The sequence below is a fragment of the Mobula birostris genome, chromosome 7 (genome assembly GCF_030028105.1).
Source record: "Mobula birostris isolate sMobBir1 chromosome 7, sMobBir1.hap1, whole genome shotgun sequence".
NCBI lineage: Eukaryota > Metazoa > Chordata > Chondrichthyes > Myliobatiformes > Myliobatidae > Mobula > Mobula birostris.
In genome coordinates, this window is record NC_092376.1 from 31,476,385 (window position 1) to 31,491,086 (window position 14,702).

The 14,702-nt window shown below is 39.6% G+C and overlaps 1 protein-coding gene across 1 annotated transcript in view; it reads right to left on the reverse strand.

Annotated features, from left to right (window-relative positions):
- Positions 1-852: 852 nt before the first annotated feature.
- Positions 853-14,702, reverse strand: part of LOC140200693 (cytoskeleton-associated protein 2-like) — a 29,851-nt gene continuing 16,001 nt past the window's right edge. The window contains exons 6-9 of the mRNA XM_072264270.1: positions 14,122-14,292; positions 4,493-4,565; positions 2,638-3,172; positions 853-2,289 (exon numbers count right to left, since the gene is read on the reverse strand). Coding sequence (XP_072120371.1) covers positions 2,046-2,289; positions 2,638-3,172; positions 4,493-4,565; positions 14,122-14,292 — 1,023 coding nt within the window. The 3' untranslated portion in view covers positions 853-2,045. The remainder of the gene's footprint in view (positions 2,290-2,637; positions 3,173-4,492; positions 4,566-14,121; positions 14,293-14,702) is intronic.

The window sequence follows — 14,702 nt, forward strand, 5'->3', positions numbered from 1 at the left end:
ACTGTGTTGGACCTCAATCATTGGCTCTTGCTTTCTCCACTGATGTTGTCTAAACTGATGAGATTCTTCTCCCCCCCCTCCCACATCATCTTTACTTCAGCAAAAAAAGTGTCAGATTTCTTAGCGTTGGTGCAATATTCCAGAAGGGATGGACTGTGCTTGCACATTCAGGCTATGAAATGGTGCTTCACTGCATGGGGCAGGTGGACAGAGGCCAGTTTGATGGCTACTTCAGCAAAGTCCAGAATAAACATGCTCTCCAAGTGGAAATAAGAGACTGAAGATATATGGAACCTGACATGCATAAACACTCAGCTGCATGCATGCATAATACTGGTGGAACTCAGCAGGTCAGACAGCATAAATGGAAGGAAGTGGAAGTGGACAGTCAGCATTTTGTGTCAAAACCCTTCATCTGTACTGATGAAGAGTCTTGATCCATAATGTTGACTGCCCACTTTCCTCCATAGATGCTGTCTGTCCTGCTGAGTTCCTGCAGATTAATGGGAGTTATTCTCAAAGTGTTTGGATAAGGGAATTGTGCTATAATAGCACTAATGTGAAAGGTCATAAACTCTGCTCCATCTATTATTGTCACAAGAGAAAACCCAATCAAGTAGAATTTGACCTAACCAATTAACTGAAGAAATATAGTCAAACTGATCCTGGTGAAAGCTGACTACAGCAGAAAACCTTTCTGGGCCACATTTATTCTGACCCCACTGGATACTTAAATTGCCATGTTGGGGAGGAAGGAGTATAGCCATCCATTTACTCCAAGTACTTTACTCAGGGTGGCAAGTTCAGTTGATAACAATAAACAATACTCAAAGAAAATGCATCACACAGGAGTGTTGCAGAATTGTTATTTAATGAAGATGTTACAAAACATTAAATACAAAAGATCATTTTCATTCCAAGACAAATACAACACTAATTTAAGAATAAATGCTTGAATTATTAGCACTCAAGACATGAAAGATTATAGAATAGTGTGTACAAAAATGTTATAGGAGACATTAAAGATGATGTTTTACTACAAGAAAAAAAAACTTAGATACAAAAATAGAACTGCTCCCCCAGGTGATGCATCGACAGCTCTCCATCATCCTCAATGCCTCAGCCACAACTGAAGGTAAAAGCCAGATAGTCCAATGCTTTATGTTTTGTTTTGCATTGTAAAAGTATCCCTTACGTGGAAAATCAAAGGGAAAAAAAGGAGGATGCTGGCACTCACTGACAAGTCTGAGAGAAAATACTCATCTTTTCTTCAGGTCAACCAAAGAGATCCTACAATTTAAATTCTAACAATGGAAATGCACAGTTTAGCACTGAGACCAAGTAACTGATCCACCATTTTTGATATAATTTTGGAATTTTTTTTAGATTTAGTGTTAAATTTTCTCAAGAGAAGGCTAAAATAAGGTGAAAGGGTTCTAAAATATTTGTAGCATTTTTTTTTCAAATTAGTATTGACTTCAACTCAACAGCAGCACCAAGACAAACTAGAACAACATTTTAAAATTTAACAAGTTTTATTACATACCTATATATTCTGGCAAGTTTTATTAAAATTTAACTCCACCATCCCTCCCATGCCCAGAATCCATGTTCAATAGCTTCCAAGCACAAGTTGCTATATATTGCAAATAAAAATTGTTTAAGAGGTTACAGATCATGTGCCAAAGTATTATTTAAAAACATTAAAATCTGGCTAGTTTTTTGGTGAGTGGGTTGCAAAGGAGGATGATGAGGTTACTACAACAAATATACACAACTATTTAGTAAAGTGTTCATTAAATATGACAAATGATGTCAGGGTTTTAGAGCTAGGCAACAGGGTGGGAAAGTTGACTGTAGATTTGAGATCAAGAAATTAATCTATATTCCAATGGAGACAGCAGGAGGAATAATTCTATGTTTAGTGCAGTGTAATACTATCAAAGAACCCTGCTTTAGTGAATACAAATGATAGGAAAATTGTGAGAAACTTAATGAACTGCATGTTAACCAAATGCTGCTAAGAATTGCTTTTATTAACACCTTCAGTACATTGAAGTGTTTGTATATTCTTGCAGTGCGTCATTCATCCTGAACATATAGGCAGTAGAAGCATCTCCCAACTGTTGCAAATCATCTAAGGACAAAACACAGGGATCATGGTCTTGCAGCATTAGAGGCAGCTGGGAAGATCCTTGTTCAATGCGCCGGGAGCGCCTTACGGGAGTCAGAAACTTCAAATCTTTGATCTTGGAATTGCTGTTTTCCTGACGAATTGGATTCTTCGCACTGCAGGAGGAAATATTTGTAAACCAAGTGAACAAACTTCATAAATCAGTTACAGACTCAATAGCAATCGCGGTTATAGTACAGGATACACAAACACAAGAGATTCTGCAGGACACAGATGCATATGCTGAAGGAACTCAGCAGGTCAGGCAGCATCTATGGAAGGAAATAAATGCTCATTGAAATGGTCTTGGCCTGAAATGTTGACCAGTTATTTCCCTCCATAGATGATATACTATGAGTTTCACCAGCATTTTATACATGTTGCATAGGACAAGATGCACAAGGATACTATATGCAAATTATTTTCTATAAAACAAAAGCAGCTAAAATTCAAGTATTTCATACCTTTTCAGTTTAGGTGTTGCTTTCACATTATACTTAACAGATGATCCTCCATTTTTCACTTTACTTGGTGTCATCATTTGCTTCACTGGGGTCTTCATGTCTTCAATTTTAATGTTTTTAATCATTTCAATCTCTTTAATCCCATAATCCCCATCTGACTGTGCCCCACAGACTTCATCAACACCCTCCACCATTTGCCCCAGAGGAGGCAGTTGCTCTTTGGCTGCAGGTTTCATCTCTTGCTCTGTGGAGAGTTCCTTTGCATTAGAAACGGATTCCAGTCCAGTGGCATCTTCATCCTTTCTGGAAATGCTCTGTTCTTCAATTGCGGACGGACAGATTTTCTGCTCCTCGGGAGGGAGGTTCTCAGGATCGTTTGTAGCATGCTCATTTTCCTCTGTAGATGGCCTCCATTCACCATTTTCCTCTTCCACTTCTTTCTCCTCCATTTCCGTCTCCTCAGGAGCTTTCTGCTCAGTCATATTTTCTAATGACAGTTCTGGAGTTTGCCCTTCTCCATCCTCCTCGCTTTTGCCTTGGATAAAAGAGACAGTATCATTAGTCAAATTTGTACTGTGATCCCCAAGCCATCTAGTGCATCATTAGAACATAGAACAGTTCAGCACACTCTAGACCCTTCAGACCTGGATGTTGTGCCTATCTATAGAAACCTACTATTTGACCAGTCCACTCGTCCCTCCTATGCAGCCCATAGTTTTCTACTTTATTTAAAAAAACATCACGTGCCGATTTAAGAAACTCTACAATGTCACTGTTTTGTTGTCTCATGAGGAAAGGTTGAGTGAGTTAGGGCTTCTCTTCAGACATTCCAAATATTAAAAAAAGATGAGTTTTAAATATCATTTTCTTGAATTATTCACATTTCCTTACAACCCACACTGTTACTCTTCATGAGAAAGGAACCAAGACCAGATTATTGGACTTCTTACAAAGAAATATTCAGTTTCAATTCAGTCTGATTTGCTAGAAGCACAGATGAAGAAAAGTGGATGTAATAGAAATATTATTGGGCCGGCTGGTGGCACAACGACATTGGCGCCGGACCCGGGAGCGGAGGTTCCCAGGTTCGAAACTAGTCGGGTCTGCTCCCGAATATGCCTTCCATCCGTGCAGGGTTGAGTGTCGGGATCGCAACTCGACCTCGTAAAATAAAGGGAAAACACTGTAAAAATGTCTGTGTGAGGAGTGGCGCGCTACACAGTCTCTCTCTCTCTCCCCCCTCTTGCTCTGCGCCTTGTAAAAGCCTTGAAAAAGACATCACAGATGCATGCACGGACATGCAGGCGCACACACGCAGGCACACGTCAAAAATATTTGCCTTCACCAGAATATTGCTGCTATAATCAAAATTATATTCATTTTTAGATTGACTGTAACTGGACTTTGACTTATCTAGATGGTTAACAGATTTATTAGCGTTATTAAATGCAATCAGTGCCCAAATTGTACTTGATGCAACTAGGTACCTTGTACTAAGCTCCTGCTTGGTACTTCGATTTTAAGGGAACCTTTAAAATAATGAATTATCAAAAATAAGCAAAATGAGGACAGTAAAGTACAAATTGAAAGGAAGCAAGTGAGCAGACATTTCAGGCAAATCTACACATTAATTCCAGGATGGAAATATTTGGGTTAGCAACAGAAAAAGTGATAAATATTGCAGATTTATATGCAGGAGTGAAAACAAAAGCCAAGACCGCCCCATTGTTTAAATTATTCATTTAGAGAATGATGTGGATATCCTGGTGAGTTAGGAGATGTGAGCCTCCTATGCACACTGGTGATGCGCTGCCCGTTCAGCCAGAATGTACACTTGCACTAAATACTAACTCACCATCACAGGGTTTCTTCGGAGTCTTGGTGTTTCTCAAAATGTCTGCCAGTGTATTACGCAGTTCTTCTGCCGGCTGAATGAAAAATAAGAGTGGTGTAAAAATCACCAGTACAATTCTCACGGTACCAGAAATTCCAGTTACATTCTCAGGTCAGACCTGTCTCAGCAATATCTCTGCAAAGGAATGGACCAGGTAGTGTTCACAATGTGCTTTATTCTGCAGTCTCCTCCCCATTGTTAGCCAGTGACATTGTAGTAAGGGCAAAAGATGATTGGTTTTAATTTTAAGGAGGGGGGGCTCGGGAAAATCTTAATGATGCCTGTTTTGTCAATTATAAACATAGAAGTATACTCAGAAATACACCGAGTGCATTTCCATGTTTGTGCTCTTCTGCTGTAGCCCATCCGCTTCAAGGATTGACATACTGTCCATTCAGAGATGCTCTTCATAATGGTTATTTGAGTTACTGTCAGCTGGAATCAGTCTGACCTCTCATGAACAAGGCACTTTTGCCCACAGAACTGACACTCACTGGATTGTTTTGTTTTTTCGCACCACCCAGTAAATTCTAGAACTGTTGTGTATGAAAACCAAGAGATCAGCTGTTTCTGAGATACTGAAAAGTGTTACATGCTCAAGGAGATCTGTTTTTTTTGTGAGAATAATGTAATGGTCTTTTGGAGGTCACCTGATGTGATATTCCTGCCGATGTGAGGTCACGTGATGACATGTGCCCCGTGACTATACAAGGGTCGACTCAGGTGACGCAGTAGGTTTTTGAGGTTGTAGATTTCCAGGCAGAACGTGTTGTGCCTCCGTTTCTGTTGCGTGTTTGTTTTTGTGACGCAGTTTCGTTTTTAAAACGGAAGGTGCGTTCTCTTACAAGATATTGCATTTGGATTGGAAATTTGTGGCTGGAAGTGCCAATTTACTCAATTCCGACAGTTTTGAAGGGAGAGTGAAGAATTCATCGAAGTGAAGGATCGAGAGAAGTTGGCATCGTTTGGCAGTTTAATAAAGGATCGACCTTATTGAGTCTTTGTTGAAGAGAACCTGCATTGAAATAACTCTTGCAGTAACACAATGAGTTCATGCAACAAGGTGCTGTCTCTAAAAGGAATTTAAGGTCAGTCGATTTAAACTGTTTAATTTCGGCATCGGGAATCCTGTGGACAGAACTGGCAGTAAAGGTGCGTCGGTGAAGAAATCCTTCTCCAGAGAAGTCTCTCCCAATTGAACGTGTAAATCTGTTGGACTTTTGAAGTTATTGCTTTAAGAACTATATCTGACTGGATCGCTTTAAGAACTGTTTTCGCATTTAACAGTTTAAGAAACAGAGCCGAGTGGAGTTGATGAATGGCTGCGTACCTGTTTAACCTCCAGTTAAAGTTTTCCTTTGTTTTTTTTCCCCCCTTATTGCTTATATGTGTTTAATAAATGTTTGGTTGTTTTCATAAACCTGTCTCAATTAATATTCATTGTTGCCAGTTACATAACATAATTTTATGGGGGCTCGTCCGGGAACTGTTCCGATTTTGAGTTTAAGTGCTGGCAATTGCCATTTTGATTTGGTAAAAGGGAATACCCAATTTTTTTTTTTGGTTTGATTGGTGTGTGTGTTGTATTCGGCAACAATGGATATTGACGAGTTTTTGAAGATGCCTGACTCGGGATTTTCAAGAGAATGCGAGAAAACCTGTGGTATTGGAGATTGCTATGAAGTTGGATATTAAAGGAATTACGAGAAATTCTACCAAGGCTTTCATACAAAGGAAAATTGCTGAATATTATATTAATTTGGAATATTTTGAAGAGGAGGTGTTAGAGAAGTTTCCAATGAGTAATCTGGAAATGCAGTTCCATCTTGAACAGTTAAAGTTTGAAAGATTTAAAGTGGAAATGAGAGAAAGAGAAGCTGAAAACCAGAGGAAATTTGAGCTAGAGATGGAGAAAATAAGGTCTGGGAATCAGTCTTCTGGTTCTACAAAACAATTTATTGCTAGTCGTGAGGTTGTTTTAGCTCCTCCATTTAATGAAGCTGATGTGGGTGCATATTTTCAGCATTTTGAAACAGTTGCCCTGAGTTTAAAGTGGCCAAAGGACCGATGGCCAGTGATGTTACAAAGTGTAATTAAAGGCAAGGCACAGCAAGTTTATACAGCTTTAAATGCTGAGCAAGCACTGGATTATGATATTGTTAAAGAGAATATATTAAAAGCATACGAGATGGTTCCGGAAGCGTATAGAGAAAGATTTAGAAGTTTAAAGAAATCAGTGGAAAAAACTTGTGGAATTTGCTTATGAGAAATCTGTGTGTTTTGAGAGATGGGTTTCCTCTAAAAATGTGAATGGGGAGTATAATAAATTGAAAGAGCTGATTTTGCAGGAGGAATTTAAAAGAAGCCTTCCTGTTGAAGTGAGAACATACAAATGAATGGGACACTGCTATATTGCAGGAAATTGCTAAATTGGCTGATGAGTATGTTTTAATTCACAAGAATAAATTTTCTCCAGGTAAATTTTTTTTAAAAGGAAAACTAGCACAGAGAGTCAAGGTAAATCAGACATTAAATTTGAAGCTAGTGAGAAAAGGATGAAGGGAGACATGTGAAGGAAAGATATTTTGGTATTATTTGTAATTATTCTAAGAAACCTGGACATGTAGTGGCTAACTACTTTCAATTGAAACGGAAAGAGAAAGAAGTGGCCCCAGATGCTTGTGTGCAGCATATTGGAAAACCTGTAAAACCACAGGGTTTAGAAAATATTCATGAAGATGTGCCAGAGTCTGACCAAGTTAAGAAGGGATATGAGGCTTTTTATAACAGAAGGATTTGTATCCTTGAAAGAAGGATCCAATGCAGTACCGATAAGGATACTTAGAGATACTGGAGCTTCGCAATCGCTAATATTAGATAGTGTGTTAAGGTTTAGTGATGAGTCTGACATTGGTGAGGTAAATTATATAAGAGGAGTAGGGGGTGCCCTTATGCCAGTACATTTACATAGAGTAAATTTAAGGTCAGGATTAGTTACAGGGGTTGTTAAAGTAGGACTACAATCCAGTTTACCTGTGAATGATGTTTCTCTTTTGTTAAGGAATGATTTAGCGGGTGGACAAGTTTTTCCTGAAGTGCATTTGACAATAAATTCAAATTCTGAGGAACCACAGAGGGATTCTAACACAGATTCTTCCTGTGTTGTAACAAGAGCTATGGCTAAAAAGACTGATGTAAAGGATGTGGTTGTTATCCATGACAGTTCAAATCAAGATTTGAATTTTGAGGATGTATCAGAAACTTTCTTACCTACCTTATTTGATCAGGATTTTGGTGGTAAGTCTGATCAGGAAAATCGGTCTTTATCTTGGAAGGAGATGATAGCAGAGCAGGGTAGGGATCCTGAGATAGCTAAATTAAAAGAACAAGCTCTTCCAGATAATGAAATTGGAAAAGTACCAGTTGGATATTATTTTGGAAAGGAGGTATTAATGAGAAAGTGGAGATCACCTACAATTCCTGCTAGTGAGGAATGGGAAGTTAATCATCAGGTTGTTGTTCCTAAAATTTACCGAAATGAGATTTTGACTATGGCTCATAGTATTCCTTTGGGTGGTCATTTAGGGGTAAAGAAAACTATGAACAAAGTTTCTAAACATTTTTATTGGCCTAGTTTAAGACAAGATGTGGCAACATTTTGTAGATCGTGTCATACATGTCAAATTGTTGGTAAACCTAATCAGGTTACCCCAGTGGCCCCATTGCAACCAATTCCTGTATTTGGTGAGCCATTTTCAAAAATCATTGTAGACTGTGTAGGTTCTTTGCCAAAAACTAAAACTGGACATCAATATTTATTAACTATTATGTGCACAGCATCTAGGTTTCCAGAGGCAGTACCTCTTAGGAATATAACAGCCAAAACTGTGACAAAAGCTCTTATAAAATTCTTCACTTATTTTGGGCTGCCTAAGGAAATACAATCAGATCAAGGAAGTAATTTTATGTCTGGGTTCTTTCAGTAGATAGTTTATAAACTGCGAGCAAAGCAGATTATTTCCTCAGCCTATCATCCAGAATCACAAGGAGCCTTGGAGAGATTTCATTCTACACTAAAAACTATGATTAGGGTATATTGTGTAGAAAATGAAAAGGGTTGGGATGGAAGGTATACATTTACTACTTTTTGCAGTTAGGGAGGCAGTACAGGAATCATTAGGTTTTAGTCCTTTTGAACTTGTGTTTGGACATAGAGTTTGAGGACCTTTGGCTTTGTTGAAGGAACAGTGGATTAATAAAGAAGTACACACTAGTTTGTTAGATTATGTTTTGAAATTTAAAGACAGATTGTACAAAGCTTGTAGTTTGGCCAAGGAAAACTTAAAGTTAGCTCAAGAGAAGATGAAGATGTGGTATAAGGAAGCTAGGATGAGGTCATTTAAGTCTGGAGATAAGGTGTTGGTTCTTTTCCCAGTGCAAACAAACCCATTACAAGCAAAATTCCATGGTCCCTATGAGATTAAATCTAAAGTAAATGAGGTGGATTATGTGGTAAAAATCCCAGATAGGAGAAAGACAACACAGTTGTGTCATATAAACATGATAAAACCGTATTATGAGAGAGAGGTTGCTACTGTGACTGTTAAGGAAAAGGGTTAAGGAAATTAAACTTCAATTTAATAATCCAGTTTAATGTTACAGGAGTACAATATTTTGAGCACTCATATCAAGGGTAAAGATAATGTGATCATTGACTGTTTGTCTAGATGTTAAATGTACAATGAAAATCTGTTTTTTTTGGACTGATATTTTATCATTTATAACACTCCTACTGTACATTAGTTTGTAAAGGGCTGAAAGATTGTATATATTGTGTATTTTGTAAATTTTATACCTTTGTATTTTTTGTGTATAAATTGTTAAAGTTTTGTTCAAGAGACCAAAATTTTTTTTTTTTTTGGGAGGGAGGTGTTACATGCTCAAGGAGATCTGTTTTTTTGTGAGAATGATGTAATGGTCTTTTGGAGGTCACCTGATGTGATTTTCCCGCAGATGAGGTCACATGATGACATGTGCCCCGTGACTATATAAGGGTCGACTCAGGTGACACAGTAGGTTTTTGAGTTTGTAGATTTCCAGGCAGAACACACTAGTTTGTTAGATTATGTTTTGAAATTTAAAGACAGATTTCTGTTGCGTGTTTGTTTTTGTGACGCAGTTTCATTTTTAAAACTGAAGGTGCGTTCTCTTACAATATATTGTATTTGGACTGGAAATTTGTGGCTGGAAGTGCGAATTTACTCAATTCCGACAGTTTTGAAGGGACAGTGAAGAATTCATCGAAGTGAAGGATTGAGAGAAGTCGGCATCGTTTGGCAGTTTAATAAAGGATCGACCTTATTGAGTCTTTGGAGAACCTGCATTGAGATAACTCTTGCAATAGCGCAATGAGTTCATGCAACAAGGTGCTGTCTCTAAAAGGAATTTAAGGTCAGTCAATTTAAACTGTTTAATTTCGGCATCGGGAATCCTGTGGACAGAACTGGCAGTAAAGGTGCGTCAGTGAAGAAATCCTTCTCCAGAGAAGTCTCTGCCAACTGAACGTGTAAATCTGTTGGACTTTTGAAGTTATCGCTTTAAGAACTGTATCTGACTGTATCGCTTTAAGAACTGTTTTCCCATTTAACGCTTTAAGAACCAGAGCCGAGTGGAGTTGATGAACGGCTGTGTACCTGTTTAACCTCTGGTTAAAGTTTTCCTTTGTTTTTTTTTCCCCCCTTATTGCTTATATGTGTTTAATAAATGTTTGGTTGTTTTCATAAAACCTGTCTCGATTAATATTCATTGTTGCCGGTTACGTAACAAAAGAAACGACAACTGTCTGGCACCAACAATCATTCCACAATCAAAGTCACTTGGATCACATTTCTTAAAGAAAGTCTGCAGATACCGGAAATCCAAAGCAACATGCACAGAATGCAGGAGGAACTCAGCAGGCCAGGCAGCATCTTATGGGGAAAAAAGTACAGTTGATGTCTTGGCCCAAAACACTGACTGTATTTCCACCCGTCTCCCCCTCAGATACTGGCTGGCCTGCTGAGTTCCTCCAGCATTGTGTTGCTTAGATCACATTTCTTCCCCATTCTGATGTTTGGTCTGAATAGCTACTGAACCTCTTGACCATGTCAATGTGCTTTTATGCACTGAGTTGCTGAGATATTTACATTAACAAGATGTACCTAATAAAGTGTCCACTGAGTGCATTTTGTTCAGCAAACTGATTTTCCTTGTTAACAATCAATGTTAATGACGTTAAACCACAAATAGGTGAATGGTATGGCTACACATGCTCTTTTCTGCATGTATTATTCTCAATGAGAGAACCAATTCCCTAGGTAGAGAGCTCAATACTGCAATAACTTGAGCAATTCATATATCCATCCAACATCATAATTGTACCTGCCTCCACCATTTCCTCCGACAACTTGCTCCATGTACCCAACACCCTCCATTTGGGAAAAACTTGGCTCCAACATCCTCTTAAATATTTTCCTTCTAAACGTAAAGCTATGCCCTCCAGTTTCGAACTCCCCTACCCTGGGAAAAATGACTATCTATCCTCACTGTTTTTAGAGACTTCTTGGCTCTCCTCTCTGCCCCTTTCACAGCAAAGAAAACAATCCCACTTTATTCAGTCCCTCCCCAATCCAAGTAAATATTTTCTGTGCCCTCTTTAGCTCAATCACACCTTTCCTATAGCGTGGCAACCAGAACTGCAGTACTAACTGCGGTTTGGCCAACATCTTGTTTTGTTGTAATATAATGCCTCGACTCCTATTTTTAATGATTAGACTGCTGAAGGCATGTATGCCAGAGCAAGACATGAAATGCTGAAGGAAGTCAGGTCAGGCAGCATCTGTAGAAATCAATAAACAGTTGACATTTTAGGCAGAGATCACTCATCAGCACTGGAAAGGAAGGGGGAAGATGAGCTAGAAGGTGATTCATGAAGCCGGGTGTGTGGGAAAAGTAAGGGGCTGGAGAGGGGTTCTGACAGGAGAGGAGAGCTGACCATGGGAGAAAGGGAAGGAGGGCCACCAGGGGGAGCTGATACCAGGTAAGGAAAAGCGGCAAGAGGCCAGAATGGGGAATAGAGGGAAGGGGCAAGGAAAAAAATTTACCAGGAGAAATCAATGCTCATGCCATCAGATTGATAGCTACTTAGACAGAACACTGCCACCCTGGCAGTAGCCTCATCATGGCAAAAGAGGAGGCCATGAACTGACATGTCAGAACGGGAATGGGGATAGGAATTAAAATGGTTGGTCACCAGGAAATTTCACTTTTGGCAGATGGAGCAGAGGAGCTCGTCAAAGTAATCATCCAATTTGCGTCAGATCTCACCAATGCAGAGGAGCCATATTGGGAGTACTGGATACAATGACCCCAAGAAATTCACAGCTGATGTCTTCTTCACCATCTTGTCGACCTAGGTTAACCTTCAGGGAACTACAGTATGTATCCTTTGGTCCGACTGTTCATCAAGATTTGAGGGCATGCCATTCACTGTGTAACCTGCCCTATTTAACTTCCCAAAATGCATCACTTCACACTTGTCCATGTTAAATTCCATGTGCCATTCTGTGATCTACTTCCCAGTCATTCTGGATCCCATTGCAACCTTTGACAACCTTCTTCATTGTCCCCTTTACCACCAATTTTATTCAAATTGTTAATATTTAAGATCACATGAATCACATTTTAGACCTCCTGGACCAGCCTACCTGGTCACAGGCCTTGCTAACATCCACCTCTGCAACAGTCTCATCCCCATCTTCAGTCCTGTTGGTCACCTCTTCAGAAAAGTGAAATTTGTGAGGCAACATTTCCGCGCACACAGAGCCATGCTGACTAAGTCTACGTCCACACTAGATTGGATAATTTTGAAAACACCGGTTTCGAGTAAAAACGATAGGCGTCCACACTATGCGTGTTTCAAAATATCTCTGTCCACACTAAAACGGATATTTGGGCGAAACTACTCCTACTGGGCATGCGCAGACACAGCTACAGAAAACAAGCGAAGAGGAAACAGTATAATATTTACATTTCTGCGGCAGCGTTGTGCTATTTCCATTGGTCAAAAACTAGAGTACCAACAACAAGTGAAAGGAAGTTTTCAACAATGTCTTCAAGGAATACAAAGAAAACCTCCGCTGGAAAAAGCAGACTGGACTTCTTCGTTTAGACAGACAGTGAAGTCGAGCTGTTTCTGCGAGTTACGAATGACTACAAAGTCAGCAAGGCAGTGGAGAATGTGGAGATGTTTAATTCCAAACAAGCTATTAACGTAGACAATAGAGTAAACACAAACATGAAGCCGTCCTCTACCCAAGATCAACAAGAGAGTGGGATCTTCTGCCGCCAGACCTGCGCAGTATTTCTGACATAAATATTTATAAAGATAGACTCAATCAAATCAATTTAGGGGATCTAGTCAAAAAAGCTCACTTTACAATTTAACTCGTGTCGTTCACACCAACTGCGTGTTATAACAGCCGTCCAGCAGTGCTTGCACAGTACTAAACAGAAGCAGAAAAAGCATTGTTGTTGTGGTGTCATTTTAAAATCTCTCCACTTACCCTGTCCACATTACAACTCGCAATCGTTTTCAAATTTACGCACTCTGGACAGTGTTTTAGAAAAGCTCCATTTTACGGGGGATGAAAACCCCGTTTCAATGTGGACGGAGGGTCAAAACGAAGAGAAAAGGCTTCGTTTTCAAAATTATCCGGCGTAGTGTGGACGTAGCCTAACCCTAATCAGTCCTGGCCTTTTCAAATGCAGATCTTGGAATCACAACCAGCAACTTTCCCCACCACCAACCTATAGTTCCCTGGCTTGCCCATGCAGCTTTTTCCAAAGTGAAGGCTCGTTAGTCACCCTCCAATAGTCCAATCTCAGTCACAGCCAGTGAAGGTATTGTATACAAATAGTGGAGTGTAGAGATAGGGTAAATACATGCAGGCTTTTTCCAATCGGTTTAGAGAGACTAGAGCTCTTAGGTTAAAGGTGAAAGATGAAATATTTAAGGGGAACTTCTTCACTTAGAGAAGTGCGAGTATGCAAAGAGCTGCCAGCGGACATAGTGGATACAGATTTGATTGTAATATTTTAAAAGTTTGGATAAGTACCTGGACAGGGGTACGGACGGTTATGGTCCAAGTGCAGCTCGATGTGACAAGCCAGAATAATGGTTTGGTATGGACTAGATGGGCCAAAGGGCCTGCTTTTTCAGTGCCGTAGTGCTCTACGATTCTTACCTGGATCAGGTACACAGAGACTGGGTACTCTGGAGTAAATAACTCATTTCTTGGCTCCCCAAAACATTTGTACAAAGATGGAGCAGAATGTAATATTTACCTAGAGGAGCATTCATCACCAGGTTCTGAGGGACATTTGAGGATGGATGTCAAATGATGAATGAAAGTGGCCAGTGGCAAGATAGATCAGTCATAACTCAGCTCTTTCTCAGTTGATAGACAAAATGCAATCATGCACGCAATTGTAGAGCTTCACTACAGAAATGTTCTGTCTACCACAGGTTGCAGAATTAGAGACAACAATACCTGTGCTCCGGTTCTAACGGCTTGTTCATAAACAGCCATCACGTCGTGGACAGATCCTTTGCGTTGCTCAAGGTAGGCGAGGCAGATCCAGTACCTTGCAAACTTCTTAGCCTTAGGGACACTCTCAGTGAAATTCTCAAGAGTCTGCAAAACATCTTCACTTGGGCAACCCTGAGGAAAACAAGTCAAAACAATTCAGATCCGAGACAACAAGTAAACTGCTGGAGAAACTCAGGTTGAGCAGCATCTGCAGGATGCAAGGAAATGTCAGCACGGAGTTCAAACCATGCATCTTCCATCTGCAGATGCAAAATATCTGCTTGTGCATTCACAATTGCAAATTAATCAGGCTTCAAAACAACAAACTTTGAAGTGAGAAATATTTTAAGTTATCAGAATATACCTGAACATGTCACCACATATGCAAAATGTGTATGCAAAACATACACAAGGAACATTACAGTAGAACTATGAACTTTGACATTGCCATTTCTGGCATAACGACACGCAGTGGCCACTATTAGGTACACCTGTTCGTTAATGCAAATCCTTAATCTGCCAATGCACAAAAACATTTCAAG